We start from the raw sequence: 15,245 nt of genomic DNA, 5'->3' as shown, positions 1-15,245 counted from the left end.
ATAGCGTATCGTTTATGTTCATTTCACTATAGATCATGCCAAAAGAATGAAGGAAGAGCCTTAACATACCTTAAACATGTTGAGTCCTTAATACCTTCCAAGCAACTCTTCAAACAAGTCAACTCGATCTATCATAGCATAAGGAGATTCAAAATCAGTGTTGAACAAAGGCTAAGTCTGTAACTTAAGCTAATAGCTCGTCTACGTAAATTCGGGCAGCATCTCCCTTGTAAAAAGGGCCTCCTCCAATACCATATACCAACAACAACTGCCAGGGAAGTCCAGGAACCTATAAATATCAATAACAAGACACCATATAACAACAACAAGTCACAACTACTTCACGACGAGCGGCAAGCTCCGATTGGAATCCGTATAACCCATATCACCCCTTATAGACTTCTTACATTAATTTAAAACTATAATTAACATGATAATGAAGTCATTCATCAATGATTCCATCCTTATACCATATATTTATAACAAAGCAAACAATCCTCAACTCCAACTATCTTCAATTAGTAGCTTTATTCACTAGTTCATGTCTACTCCATCCATTTAACTTAATCAACATCAAGATAACCTTAAGCACATGCAAGAACACAATACACACAACTCCTATAGTAACTTCAAGTCGAAATCCAAGTTATATCCAGCTCACAACAACCCTAAATAGCAATACAACACCATAGAAGTGACTTAAGCTAATCCAAGTACTATCTTGTAGTTTATCATCCTAACAACTTAACCAACATACAAGCAAGCTTGAGCACAATTAGTAGGCTGTTATACTCACCTTAGACAGCAGCAACAACTTGGAATTTCATCCAAACACAGCCCACAACAATCCTCAATGACAACACAACCTCAAAGAGGTGTTGTTCTTCACTAGAACTAAGTTTTGATGTTGAAATATGGTGTAATCACTTTGGAATCACTTCAAACCCTTGTGGAATCTGTTTAGAAGGGTTAGAAGAAGTTTGGAGACGAAGTTGAGTTGAAAATAAGTGAAAAATAGGCGTCCAAATCGTTTATAAATTGAAGTAGGTCGACCACCGCCTAAGTGGGTCCCATTGGGAGCTGCTTGCGCGGTCTCGCGAAAACGCGAATATCTCTCTACTCCGATGTCGTATTGATGAACGGTTTAATGCGTTAGAAACTAGACTCGTAGATCTTCAATTTGGTAGGTAGAACACCCCATGATTCCAAGTATATTTGGTGAAATGATCAGATACATTTGACCTAAATTTCAGCAAATTTATGAACGTAACTTGTGATGACCTTTGCCAACTCTTGTTCCACAACTTGCTTGCCTTCAAAATGTAGAGAATGAATATCATACGACTAAAATAACTCATAGAATAACCTCCTTATCATGTTAAGAACCCTAGTCTCACCCCAAAGTACATGTTATAACATTCCAAACTTGTCAACTTTCGACAAAACTTATTTTCTTCAATTGGTTTAGCTTCTAAGATTTCCAACCCTCTTGGTACTTGTTATTCATGATCTTAAATATTTGTAGCCTCCAAGGTAACATGATTAACTTACTTTATTTGCTTCCAAATATAATCTCATTTTCGAGCTTACATCAATGACTTACGACGTACTCTCACGTATGAAATCTTGGGGTGTAACATCGTGGCATAACAAATTAGGTCCTCGACCTCTCATATATCACAAATCAGTACAACATGCTGTGGCGCGCAACCCGATCCCATAATATCCTCACAACACAGGCCCTCGGCCTCACTCAGTCAGAAACCTCTCAAGCCACTCGGGCAACAGAAAGACCGGATACTCAGCCCAAAATATCATTTAAAGTATCAAAACAGAGTAAATACGGCTGAGTTATGAAATCAGTAAAATACAGCATGACTAAGTACATATATTGAGTCAAAACAGTGAGAAATAGTAGTAAAAAGCCCCTAAGGGTCCAAAAGTTGGCACGAGGCCCAAATGTGGCATTCAACCCAAAACACGATAATACTTTCCAAAATACAATAATATCAAACAGTTTCCAATTAAATACGCGACTTAATAGTCGTACGGGATGGACCAAGTCACAATCCCCAACGGTGAACGACCCCACGCTTGTCACCTAGCGTGTGCGTCACCTCAAAGTAGCACAACGATGTGAAATCCGGGGTTTCATACCCTCAGGACAACATTTACAATCATTACTTTCCTCAAACCGGTCCAAACTCTAGCCCGCGATGCCTTTGCCTCTCGACTCGGCCTCCGAATGCTCCAAATCTATCCAAAATCAGCATCATACCATTAATACGCGCTAAAGGAACAAGGCCCAAGCGAAAACAATCAAATTAACTCAAAAATCCCGAAATTGGCCAAACCCGACTTCCGGGCCCACGTCTCGGAATTCGATAAAAATCACTCCACTAGAATCCTTATCCTCCCACGAGTCTATACATATCAAGAACATCAAAATCAGACTCCAAATGGCCCCTCAAATCCCCAATGGAAACTCTCCAATACCAAGCCCTAATTCTCCAATTTTAACCCTAATTTCCAATAATTTCATGCCTAATCAGTGTGAAAATGCCATAGAATCAAGTATTGGGTTCAAAAATCTTACCTCCAAGCGCTATCCCTTGAATTCCTCTTCAAATCCCCTCAAAAAGCTCTCAACCCGTCTCAAAAAAGGTGGAACAAAGCTGAAATTCACGAAGGCAGGTTTATATAGTTTCTGCCCAGGCATTTCCGCACCTGCGGACAAATTATCGCACCTGCGGACCGCACATGCGGTTAACACAACCACATCTGCGGTTTTTCATTAAATCCTCAAATGTCGTACCTGCGACCCAGGTCTCGCACTTGCGGGCTCGCAGATGCGGTCCAGGCCCCCGCTCCTACGGCCAAATCCGCTCCTGCACATAGCTCCACGTACCTGCAATCATTGCACCTGCGGTCCCCAATCCGTAGGTGCGGAAACAACAGAAGCAGAAAAATTTCTGCAGCTCCATTCAAGTTCCAAATCTTCCGTCAACCCTCCGAATTCATCCCGAGGCCCCCGGGACCTCAACCAAACATACGAACAAGTCATATACCACTATTCAAACTTATACCAACCCTCGGAACACTCAAAACAACACTGAAACACTAAATCACCCTCGGATTCAAGCCTAAGGATTCCAAAACTTCCAAATTTCGCAAATAATCAAAAAGTCTATCAAACCACATCCGAATGACCTGAAATTGTGCACACACGTCACAAATGACATAACGGACCTACTCCAATTTCCAGAATTCCATTCCGACCCCAATATCAAAATTTCCACTACCAACTGGAAAATGCCAAAATTCCAATTTCGCCAATTCAAGTCTAACACAGACCTCCAAAATACATTCTGATCACGCTCCTAAGTCCCAAGTCACCTAACGAAGCTATCCGAACCATAAAAACCAAATTCCTAGATCATTCACTCACAAGTCAACTTCCGGTTGACTTTTCCAACCAAGGCTTCCCAAATAAGAGACTAAGTGTCTCATACCACTCAAAAACTAATCCGAACCCAAACTAACCAACACGACACGATGAAATACAGCTGAACAACACATAAAGAAGCAGAATATGGGAAAACGGAGCGGTAACTCATGAAACGACCGGCCGGGTCGTTACAAACAAATTGAAGGAAAAGCAATCCTGACTTTCTAGATTACATAATCACACTAAAAGACATTTAGTTTTTGAACTTTAACCTTGATTTCCTAGTGAAATCAAAGGAGACTTGGGGCAGATTCTTTTGGTAGCAATAACAACAATATCCACTGCGAATTTAAGGTACACAATCCATTATTTTTGCTCCGAATTATATTACATTGGTATCAGAGCATGGTTGAATGATCCATTATTCATTTAAATTGTCTTGAAATCGTTGTTTTATAAGTTTAGGTTGAGATTTTTTTTGTTGGTAATTTTTCACAATTTTCAAAGAAAACAGTTTTTGTTTTTTTGCGATTTGGCCATCGCTTGTTAAATATTTTGGTCTAAGACGTATGTACTCATGATTTACTTATTTTGGGCTTTTCGAAAATATATTATATGTGAAAAACGGATTAAAAACGAGTGAGATACGATTTTTTGAAGATTGGCAGTTTTTGACTATTTTTCTAATGAAAAACTACTTTTGTTTTCAGCGTTTTAGAAATAACTTGTTAAATCTTTTTGCCTAAAACTTATATAATCATGTTCTACTCGTTTTGGGATTTCCAAAAATATATTATACGTGAAAAATGGATAAAAAAGGGTGAGATATGATTTTTTGAAGATTGGCGGTTTTTGACTATTTTTCTGACGAAAAACTGCTTCTTTTTTCAGCGTTTTAGAAATAACTTGTTAAACATTTTTGTCTAAAACTTATATGTTCATGATATACTCGTTTTGGTCTTTTCGAAAATATTTTTTATGTGAAAAACAGAATCTTCCAACTTCAAAAACCCTTTTATGATCCTTTTTGTCTTCTACCAGAAATTTGTGACATACATTGTCGCATTAAATGGTAACAACCATATTTCTGATTTCTTGTTCCTATTTCAGATATGGCTGAACGGGACCATGCTCAAATTGCTCCAAGTTGGAGTGATATTGATAGAGGAGCAAAAAGAAATGTAGAAGAATGCGTCGCAAGAGAATCAAAACTCTAGTTGATTCAGATTCAGAGCCTGAAGTCATAAGAAATGATTCAAGGATGAAGCAGCATCTGAACAGAGAAATAAGGGCACGTAAAAGGGAAGGAAGAAGACTTCTTGAGGATTTCAAGAAAATAAAAATGGCTCCTTTTGACTCTTTGCTTGATTTTCTCAGATTTTTTAGGGTAAAATTAGATGAAATTCATAGCAAATTCCTTAGTGTTGAGGATAAAGATGCATTCGTCATTCTGTATCATTCTTTATCAGATTTCTGGAAGAATGAACTTATTGAATTCTATGGCGAAATTGGGCCTAATGAACCATTATGGAGGTTCTTGGTGGCTTTACGAGTGAGATGGGTAAAAATTTCCCATGATAACTTAATTTAGTTAAGTGTTTTTTTAATGAACTCCTTCGTTTTATTTTTGATATATTACGAATATATATCTCTGTGTTTTATCCTATTTTGGATTGGTTGTTATTCTATGTTACTCTAGAATATGGTGTTAATAATAAGACTCAAAATCCTAGTGATTATAGTCTTCATCATATTAATGCACATTAAGAAATTAATTTCTAATTTTGGTTAAATATTTAGATCGTAGATGATAATTGGATACTTACATATCCTTTCGTTTTTACACTAAATGTGAAACCTTCGTTAGAATTATTTGCTTGAATGTGTATGACACATGCATAATTGATAAATAAACTTGTGTGATTGTCTTTTAATTTCAGACATGGTATCAAAAAGTATTATTGCTGACTTAAACAAAGGTGAGAAACTAAATTGTGACAATTACGACATCTGGAGTCGTAAGATATGGCATGTCCTAGATGAGCAGAACGCTCTCGAAGGCATAAACCGTGTTCTAAGTCAACCAGAAGAGGGTAACACTGCTCAACACATAAAAGATCTCGAAGCTTACAGAGCTTGGAAAAGGACAGATTCCATTGCACGTGGAATCACTGTGAGCTCTGTGGTTGATGAACTGATTCGTGAATGTGAGGAATTTCCTAATGCTCATGCCATGTGGGCACACTTACGAGGAACATATGGGGGTACTTCTGTGACCCGCCTTAGACAGCTGACTATCAAGTTTGACACTTTCAAAAAGCTTTATGGTCAAAGCATCAAACAACACCTTAGGGTGATGTCAAACATGATAGCACAACTCAAGAGTGTTGGTCATGTTCTCTCGGATGAGCAACAGGTTCAGGCAGTGATCCGCTCTCTTCCCAATAGTTGGGAACATTTGAAGGTTAACTTGACCCACAATGAAAGTATAAAAACTTTTCCTGATGTTGCTCGACAAGTTGAACTTGAAGACAAGCGGCTTGGTGCTGCTAAAGCTGCTTCTAATGCCTTTGTGGCTGAATCTATTGGTACAACGTCTTCAGTCTTCAAGTGCAAGAAAAATTTGAAGAAGAAAGGAAAGGGTAAGGAGACCGAAGAAGGACCCTCTGAGAAAAAGAACAAACCAAATTCCAAGAAGGGAAAACGGTTTTTCAAGAAGAGAGACAAAAGCAAAATGAAGTGCTACAATTGCCAAGTTCTAGGGCATTTTGCCCGTGAATGTACCGAGCCGAAAAAGGTAGTATTCCTAAACGCATCTCTGAATGTTGTGTATGTTTCAAGCACTTCTTTACTAACTGAATCTTATCCTATGTGGATTGTAGACTCAGGATCCACTGACCACGTGAGTCGAGATCGAGAAGCGTTTGTGGAGTTTCGTCGAGTTTCACCTGGATCAAGGTGTATTTATGTAGGAAATAATGCTAGACTTGAAGTCAAAGGAATAGGCACTTGCAAAGTAGACTTGCGTGGTAGCAGATATTTGATGTTGCATGACGTCCTATATGCTCCAGAGATTCGATAAAATTTAGTATCTGTCTCTGTTCTATTGGATATTGGTTTCGATTTGTTTTTTTTTAGTCGCAATGGTGTAAGAATATCTCTAGATAATGTTTTATATGATTTTAGACTTCGTTATGATTGTTTTATCGTTTTAGATTGTAATCTTTCAATTTATGACTATTATGTTGATCGTTGTGTAATGGCATGTTATTCAAGTAACAATGATATAGATGTTATTACATGGCATGCAAGACATAGGGCAAGATCAAATGAATAGGTTGGCAAAGGAAGGGCATTTAGCTTCTTTCTCCAAAATTGATATGCCAATTTGTGAAAATTGTCTTGCCGGAAAGATTACGCGTAAACCATTTGGGAAGGCTAAAATAGGTGAATTCCCACTTCAATTAATCCATTATGATATTTGTGGTCCAATGAATGTGAGGGCAAGGTCTGGTGCTGCATACTTTATTACATTTATTGATGATTTCACGTGCTTTGGTTATGTCTATTTGATTTCTCATAAATCTGAAGCACTTGAGTGCTTTAAAAGATATATGAATGAAGTTGAAAATCAATTAGATAAAAGTATAAAGGTTTTAAGAACCGACTGAGGACGTGAATATTTGTCAAAACAATTTGAAGAATTATGTACTGTAAAGGGCATTATCAGATAGTTAACTACTCCTCATACACCTCAACAAAATGGTGTAGCTGAAAGAAGGAATAGAACATTATTGGACATGACAAGATCAATGATGGCGCAGGCAAATTTGTCTATCTCTTTCTAGGGAGATGCATTATTGAACGCGGCCTACATATTGAATAAAGTGCCTTCCAAATCAGTATCTTCCACTCCTTATGAACTTTGGACTGGTCATAAAACAAACCTGAATGATCTACGACCTTGGGGTTGTGCTGCATATATTAAAAATCGTTTTGGTGAGTTTGGTAAACTAAGTCCAAAAGAAAAGAAATGTATCTTTATTAGATACTCAGAACGCTCCAAAGGGTATGTGTTCATTGACGAATCGGAGGATGGAAGTATTACTGAAATTGTATCACGAGATGTCAGATTTTTGGAAAATGATTTTTCCAAAAAGGGTGAAATAAATGAAAGTGAGCCTCTCTACGAAATGTTGAATTCAGAAGATCAGATAATGTCGTCAGACATACTTGATAGATTAATGGATCAAGAAATGGTTCCTAGTCCAAGTGGGAGTTTTGAATCCCAAAATCCTATAGAGGAATTTGAACTTCAATTACGTAATAGTACAAGAAAATGTGTACCTAAACGATCTTATGAGATTAAGGATTATGTTTTCTTGGTATCTCCGACATAATTGGATGACATAATTTTGTGACTGAGGCTTTATCGAGCCCTAAAAAGGATGAATGGTTAAAAGCGATGAAAGAAGAATTAGAGTCCATGAAAACCAACAAAGTTTGGGATCTAGTTGACCTTCCTTAGGGACATAGAGCCATTGGGAATAAATGGATTCTCAAAATTAAACGCAAATCAGATGGGTCAATAGAAAGACACAAAGCACGATTGGTGGCAAAAGGTTTTACTCAAGAAGCTGGAATAGATTATGAGAAAACTTTTTCACCAGTTGCGAAGTTTACCTCTATACGATTACTTTTGGCTATGGTTGCACGTGTAGATCTAGAATTACACCAAATGGATGTGAAGATCGCTTTTCTGAATGGAGAACTAAACGAAGAAATCAACATGGAACAACCTTTAGGTTTCGTTGTTAAAGGCCAAGAAAAGAAAGTTTGTAAATTGAAAAAATCAATTTATGGCCTAAAGCAATCTTCAAGGCAGTGGTACCTGAGATTCCATAAGGAGGTGATTTCATTTGATTTCACCACGATTGATGAAGACCATTGCATCTATGTGAAAAAGTTCAATGGAAAGTTTGCAATTCTTTCTCTTTACGTGGATGATATTTTATTAGCCGGAGTATGTAAAAACTGTTAAGTCATGGCTTTCAAAGTCATTTGACATGAAAGATATGGGTGAAGCCGACTATATATTGGGTGTTAAAATTCAAAGAGATCGTTCCAAAAAAAAGCTTTTGAGTCTATCTCAAGAAACATACATAAAGAAAATTTTGGAACGCTTTTGAATGAATAGTTGTAAGCCTATGGATACTCCAATAGCAAAAGGTGAAACTTTAAGCCTTGAAATGTGTTCAAAGACTGAAAAATAAAAGGAAGACATGTCTCGGGTTCCATATTCTAGTGCTATCGGGAGTCTGATGTACGCTATGATGTGTACTCGTCCAGATATTTGTTCTGCCGTAGGTCTGGTAAGCAGGTATCAATCTAATCCCAGAAGAGAACATTGGAAGGCAGTGGAGAGAATATTCCGATATATGAAGGGAACTATAGATTATTCACTATGCTATAGTGGATCTGATTTACTCTTGAGAGGTTACACAGATGCTGATTGGGCTGGTGATCGGAATGATAGAAAATCAACCTCCAATTATGCTTTCTTACTTAATGGTGGTGCTATTTCATGGAAAAGTAAAAAACAAACTTGTACAACTCTTTCAACCACGGAATCTGAATTCGTAGCTTGGCATCTGCAGTACAAGAAGCTATTTGGTTAAAGAGATTCTTTGAGCATTTGAATGTTGCAAATAATTCTAAGGGTCCCATGACTTTATATTGCGACAGTCAGGCGACCATCGCATATACAAAGGATCTTAAGTATCACAGTAAAACCAAACACATTGATATCAAATATAACTTTGTGAGAGACATAGTAGCAATTGGAGAAGTGAATTTACAATACATTCCTACTCACGAAATGATAGCTGATCCTTTTGCAAAGGCCATATCTAGAGACCTGTTTGAAAAACATGTTAAGGCTCTAGGTTTGCATAGAAAATGATGATATTTATGTATTATAAAACAACTTTGTTGTTATGATATTCTCATCATAGCAAGACTATTGAATTTATGTCTCATATGCATGTGATAATGTCTTAAAAATAAAATGTGTCGGACAAGTCGTGAGATTGGCTCTCTCACACGAGCAATCGCCTCTTATTTCAGAGAACGTGAAGAGATAATTTTCACTGTCATGCTATAACTTGTTTTATAAACCAGACAAGAGTCTCTAAGAAAATGAGTTTGAGGATCACTGAAGAGAGAAACTCGGGTTAGACATGAAGAGGTGTCTAGATCAAGGTCTGTACGATGTTGGATAATTAAAAGAAATGAGACATATGCACCAAGATAAGGTGAGAACATCGTAGCACGTGTTTCATACCACGTGTGTTAAGCGACCAATGGGTTAATGAAAGAATGGTTCCCTGCTTCTTCATTGTGTGAGACCCTGAAAAGTTAACATTAATTTTTCATTGGAATACCCTTTGACATTTTACTGTTTCTTGAAATTTCAATCAATATTGCTACTTTAGCATGTCACTAATAGCCATGAATGATTGGGCAGTGCAGTGCATGTCTAGGAAAGCAGTTGATTTGGAATAGGTAGATTCGAGTAGAAAGGGAAGACAATTAAATTAAAATAATCTGACTTGTGTACACAAGCCGGCTATTACAATGACCATATAGATGTCGAATGTAATTGTGTATATAAAGTTAAACTTGAACTCGAGTTCACCACTTAAAGAGGATGAGAGATCGAATGGGTAACTACTGAAGTAGTGAAGTCTGAGGTATTGTGAGTACTGATATCCTCATATTAAAAGTGAATTCTTTCCATACGTGATTGAATTCCTATATAGGGCTTATAAAACCTTGAAGGCAAGCCTTGATGCTCACATGTCGCACGAACTATTTGTCGTATATGAATTGTGTGTCTAGTTGATGTAATATTGGCTTGGGTCTTGTCCACCATGTGCGAGGTGGGAGATGTAAGTTTTTGGGATCGTGGGTCGCCCATGTGAACCGACCCGATCCAATCTTACCCTACTCGTAAACAAAGAATTATCTGATTTTTTAAACAAAGGATGAACAATTGTGTTATAACTGTTCAACCTTATCCTTAAAAGGAGGGGGAACAGTTATAACTGTTCAAATCCTTTTTGAAAAGGAGAGGGAACAGTTATCTGAGAACTGCTCAACCTCTCCTAATAAAAAGGGGAAGTCTTCTGCTTCAAAAGAGAGAGCACAAGAGACATTACGTAGAAAACAAAAGGAAAAAACCAGAAAGAAGGAAAAGCAACCCAACTTTCTAGATTACATCATCACACTAAAAAATATTTAGTTTGTGAACTTTAACCTTGATTTCCTAGTAATATCAAAGGAGACTTGGGGCAGATTCTTTTGGTAGTAACAACAACAATATCCGCTGCGAATTTAAGGTACACAATCCGTTATTTGTGCTCCGAATTATATTACAGTGTCTCAATACCAATGCCACGAAAAAGATGTTTGGCCCCGTAAAAAATTCAAAAATCATCCTATCAGATCTCTTTTGAGTTTAAACTTTAGTCTTGTCACTTGTGATTTGTGAATTACGATCCCTTTTTATTATACATTTTTTATTATTAACATAGTCATTAGAGTTAATGTAGAATTCGCAAAAACTTAGCAAATTACAGTTGGTGACAAAATTCATAGAGCTGGAGCCTGGAACTTAGAACTAGAGTTGTTTTTATCTCTATACAAAATTTTTGGTCAATTCCTTATAATTTTTGTATAATTAGAGATTGCATATTCTGCAATGAAGCTAGTCATACGACATTTATTAGATATAATTTTGAATTTTATCTAGAGTATTAACAATTGGTGCGAAAGTTAGAGAACCGTAGTCTATTTTTGTTGTTATTTGGAAGAAATTAAAAATTAATTTTTATATATAGTTGTTTATGCCAAGCTGACATATAGGATCCACTCAGGCAATTAGAATCTTCCACATAAAGAAAAAGCATGAAGAAAAAAGGAAGAAACTTCAGGGTAGGATATGCACGTTGCCAACTTGGTACGTATGGTAAACAAATCTTGATTTTGTTGTGATTAAATTAGATATTAATTAAATGAAATATATATATATATATATTAAATGCGTAGTGTGATGTTAAATAAACATATATCAGGAAAATGATGTCCAACTATTCAAGAATCAAGATAAGGTCCAACAACACATGAAGACCATGTGGATTCCATTCATTATAAAATAGTAAAGTAATTTCTATTACTTACGCATAATAATTACGTATTTAGCATGATCATAACTCGTGATTCACACCTCAATCAAATTCCGAATAGAATTTTACCAATTTAGAAATGCATAACATACATAAATTGTTAAAGTTACTATATAACCAATTGATAAGTAATTTCGTTCTATGTAGATTAATTAAAGGGTAAGCTAATAGGAGTAATTTGATATAAACGAGTTTGATATAGTCCCACACTTTTCTTTCTTTCATTCAAGAGCATCGATTATAGGATGTAGATTAAAGGGTAACCTTCCGATATAATTGATAATCACAAAATATCATTAGAAACAGTGAACATTATGCTTATAGATTTATTATTATTTAACTTTAGAAACCTCAATCAATTAGGTGAACGTCATGGCATAATGTAACAATATATGTAAATAATTCATACCGTGGAATTACCAACTATTTTATAAAGCAGTAAAAAGAAGAAAAAATATTAACACACTACTTTGCAAATGTTGAGATAGACCAATTCAATATAACATGATGTGATATTATTTGTTTTAGGCCAAAATATACGATTTTTTTAAAAAGGCCTCACATTTAAGAGTATTTCTTTGTGAAACTTTTGTTCATACACCTAACAATTACCTTTTGAACATAGTTTTACATGGCCATCAACAAGACTTTATACGACAATTCACAATTACCTATCAACAAGCCCTCGAACTAAACACCTACCAATAATTACCTCTTGAACTAAGTTCCACGTCGTTCATTAACCTACATCAATTGATGAGGGAAGTGCACAGTTAGCCACTAATAAGACATGTATTTACTTTTAAGCAACTGTTTTTAGTCTTTAGCCACTGCTTTAATAAACTTTACCCGCTCGGACGAAAATACCCTTCTGCTTATAAAGTTCAGGACCAAGTGTTCTTAACTTATGAGCTTGTTACTGTAAGTTCAGGACTAGGTGTCCTTAGTTTATGAGCTTGTAAGTCTAAGTTTAGGACTACTTGTCCTTAACTTTTGAACTTGTAACTCTAAATTCAGGACTACATGTCCTTAACTTTTGAACTTGGAACTCAAAGTTCAGGACTACCTGTCTTTAATTTCTGTGCTTGTAACTCTAAGTTAAAGACTACATGTCCTTAATTTCTGTGCTTGTAACTCTAAGTTAAGGACCAATTGTCCTTAATTTTTGAATTTCCAACTCTAAGTTCAGGATCAAGTGTCCTTAACTTATGAGTTTGTTATTGTAAATTCAGGACTAGCTGTCCTTAATTTATGAGCTTGTAACTCTAAGTTCAAAATTACTTGTCCTTAATTTCTGCGCTTGTAACTCTAAGCTACGGACCAAATCCTTTCAACAACACATCACAATGCATCAACAAGAATTAGAACTCCACCTACAGAGAGTGGGTGAATTCTCGTTCAAATACTTCCTCCTTTCCTCAACAGGCAACTCAAAGAACTTATGTCTAGCTTCTAACACATTATCAAGAACTTCAACAGGAATACCATGATTAATGATCTGACTGTTTCTCTGCTGCATCACATATTGATTCTGCAACTTTTGGGTCATCACAATTTGAGAGATCAATAATGGGTATCTAACTTGAGAGAGAAAAGCGAGGGTTTGGGAAGAAAAGCAATGGAAGAAAGAATAAAAATATTTTTTTATATTAATTTTAATAGAGTAATGGCTATTTTTGCTCAATATTAGAATTGCTGAATAAAAAATAAATACCACCTTAAATATTGGTTACCCACGCCATTTCTACTCAATTGATCTATCAACAAGCCCATCAAAGTAAGTTCTATATGGCCCATAAAACACTTAAAAATATCAAAAAAATTGATTTTATATTGTATACTTAGTTTACTTTTGAAAAACAAGTGCAAAATTTGCTATGTATTTATATCATTTTTAAAGTGTGAGTCAAACTTAAGTGTATATAAGCGTTATATGGCCTATAAATACATCCACGCGTTGCGTTTGAGCAATCTAGTATTTACTGTTACAGCTAATAACACACACACCCAAGCAATGTCTATCACTTCTCAAATCTCTACGCGTGTATCCCCATTTCTCTCTCCTATATATAACCGACCCCCTTCTGCTCTTTCTTTCTCTCCTTTCATTTCCGGCATCTTCTAAAGCAAAGAACTTTCCCCACACTTTTATCGCCATTTCAAGAATCCTTTTAAGATAACCCAAGCTACAAAACGTAAAAAGATCACAGCTTTTTCTTTTTCTTTTCTATTTGGGTTTTCTGGGGTTCAAAGATCTTAACTTTTTCTGTTTTTGTTTCTGGAATTAAAGATTAGTCCATTTGTGATACTGGTATTAAAGATTTAAACTTTTAAAAAAATCTTTTTTTATTATTTTGGATTAATTTGCTTTCGTGAATTGGTTGGTGTAATAATAAGGAGAGTGAGATTTGTGGGTTAAGGGGGATGAGGATGAAGGGTGAAATAGTTGGGTACAAGAGGGAAGTGGAAGAGGAGGAAGAAATTAACACAGAGGAAAATCAAACAGAAATGGTAGGTGGTGGGTTAGTACAGTCTAAGAAAACTGTAGTGGTGGGTTATGCTCTTACCTCCAAGAAAACTAAGAGCTTTTTGCAGCCTAAGCTTGAATGTCTTGCTAGGTAATCTTTTCTTCTTTCTTTTGTTGATTCATTCTCATAGATATTTGAGCTTCTTGAATTTAGCAGTAGTAAATCATTGGGATAAAAATATTCCATTTTTACTTTGTGTGGCTAGCATAGCTGGAGAACATTCTGGAGGGTCTGTAACCTCTGACAGATAGATATTTTTGGTGCTATTTTATAAATATTACTAATTGATTTGCTGGTCTCTTTCTATGAAATGACCCTTAACTAATGCTGTGTTAATTAGTCATAGTGGACTTAGTGAACATTTCAATTGATTGTAAGTGTCTTTGCTGTCAGGTTTTATTTATTCTCCCTCTTTTCCATACAGCACATTTACTATTTGGGGTTAAACATCTTTTTCCATGACTACTGTTTATCAATACTTGTTAAATTTTTTTAACTATGAAAATTTGTGATTTATAGTAATTTTAAATTAAGGAATTGATGTACGTATATACAAAGAAAATTAGATGCACTGATGCTCGCACTCCAACCCCCATTCTTCTAGGAGCAGAGGGATCATTTCCTTCCCTTCTTTTGGGGGTGGGAGGATAGGAAGGTATGGAGGTTGAGAATAAAGGTAAAGGGTTAGGATAGGTAGCCGAGTGTTGTCCTTGTATCCCTTGACTTCTGTTGTTACTTGTTGTTGCTTTCGTTTCGGCTTTCTGATTACGGTACTTACTGTTAGTTTTGTATTTTTGCTTTGGTTTTCCGATTGATATGCTTGTTGTTGTCCTCCAGACCCCACTAGTGGGATTATATTGGGTTGTTGTTGTAGTTGTAGTAGTCTGTTTTTCCTTTTCTCGATGATGGTATTTCTTCATATTCTGGCACCCCGAAGACTGTGTTGATCTAGGCATGACAATGGTGCGGGCAAGGTGGTTTTGGGTTGTCGAAGCTTTACTCCCATCACTGCATCCCCCCCCC

The 15,245-nt window shown here is 36.1% G+C and overlaps 1 protein-coding gene across 1 annotated transcript in view; it reads left to right on the top strand.

The window, feature by feature from the left end:
- Nucleotides 1–13,682: 13,682 nt before the first annotated feature.
- Nucleotides 13,683–15,245, top strand: part of LOC109242156 (inositol-tetrakisphosphate 1-kinase 3-like) — a 7,443-nt gene continuing 5,880 nt past the window's right edge. Inside the window, exon 1 of the mRNA XM_019408990.1 lies at nucleotides 13,683–14,312. Coding sequence (XP_019264535.1) covers nucleotides 14,119–14,312 — 194 coding nt within the window. The 5' untranslated portion in view covers nucleotides 13,683–14,118. The remainder of the gene's footprint in view (nucleotides 14,313–15,245) is intronic.

The sequence above is a fragment of the Nicotiana attenuata genome, unplaced genomic scaffold (genome assembly GCF_001879085.1).
Source record: "Nicotiana attenuata strain UT unplaced genomic scaffold, NIATTr2, whole genome shotgun sequence".
NCBI classification, from domain to species: domain Eukaryota; kingdom Viridiplantae; phylum Streptophyta; class Magnoliopsida; order Solanales; family Solanaceae; genus Nicotiana; species Nicotiana attenuata.
The sequence above is the reverse complement of the archived record's forward strand: the minus strand, read 5'-3'. Positions and strand labels throughout refer to the sequence as shown.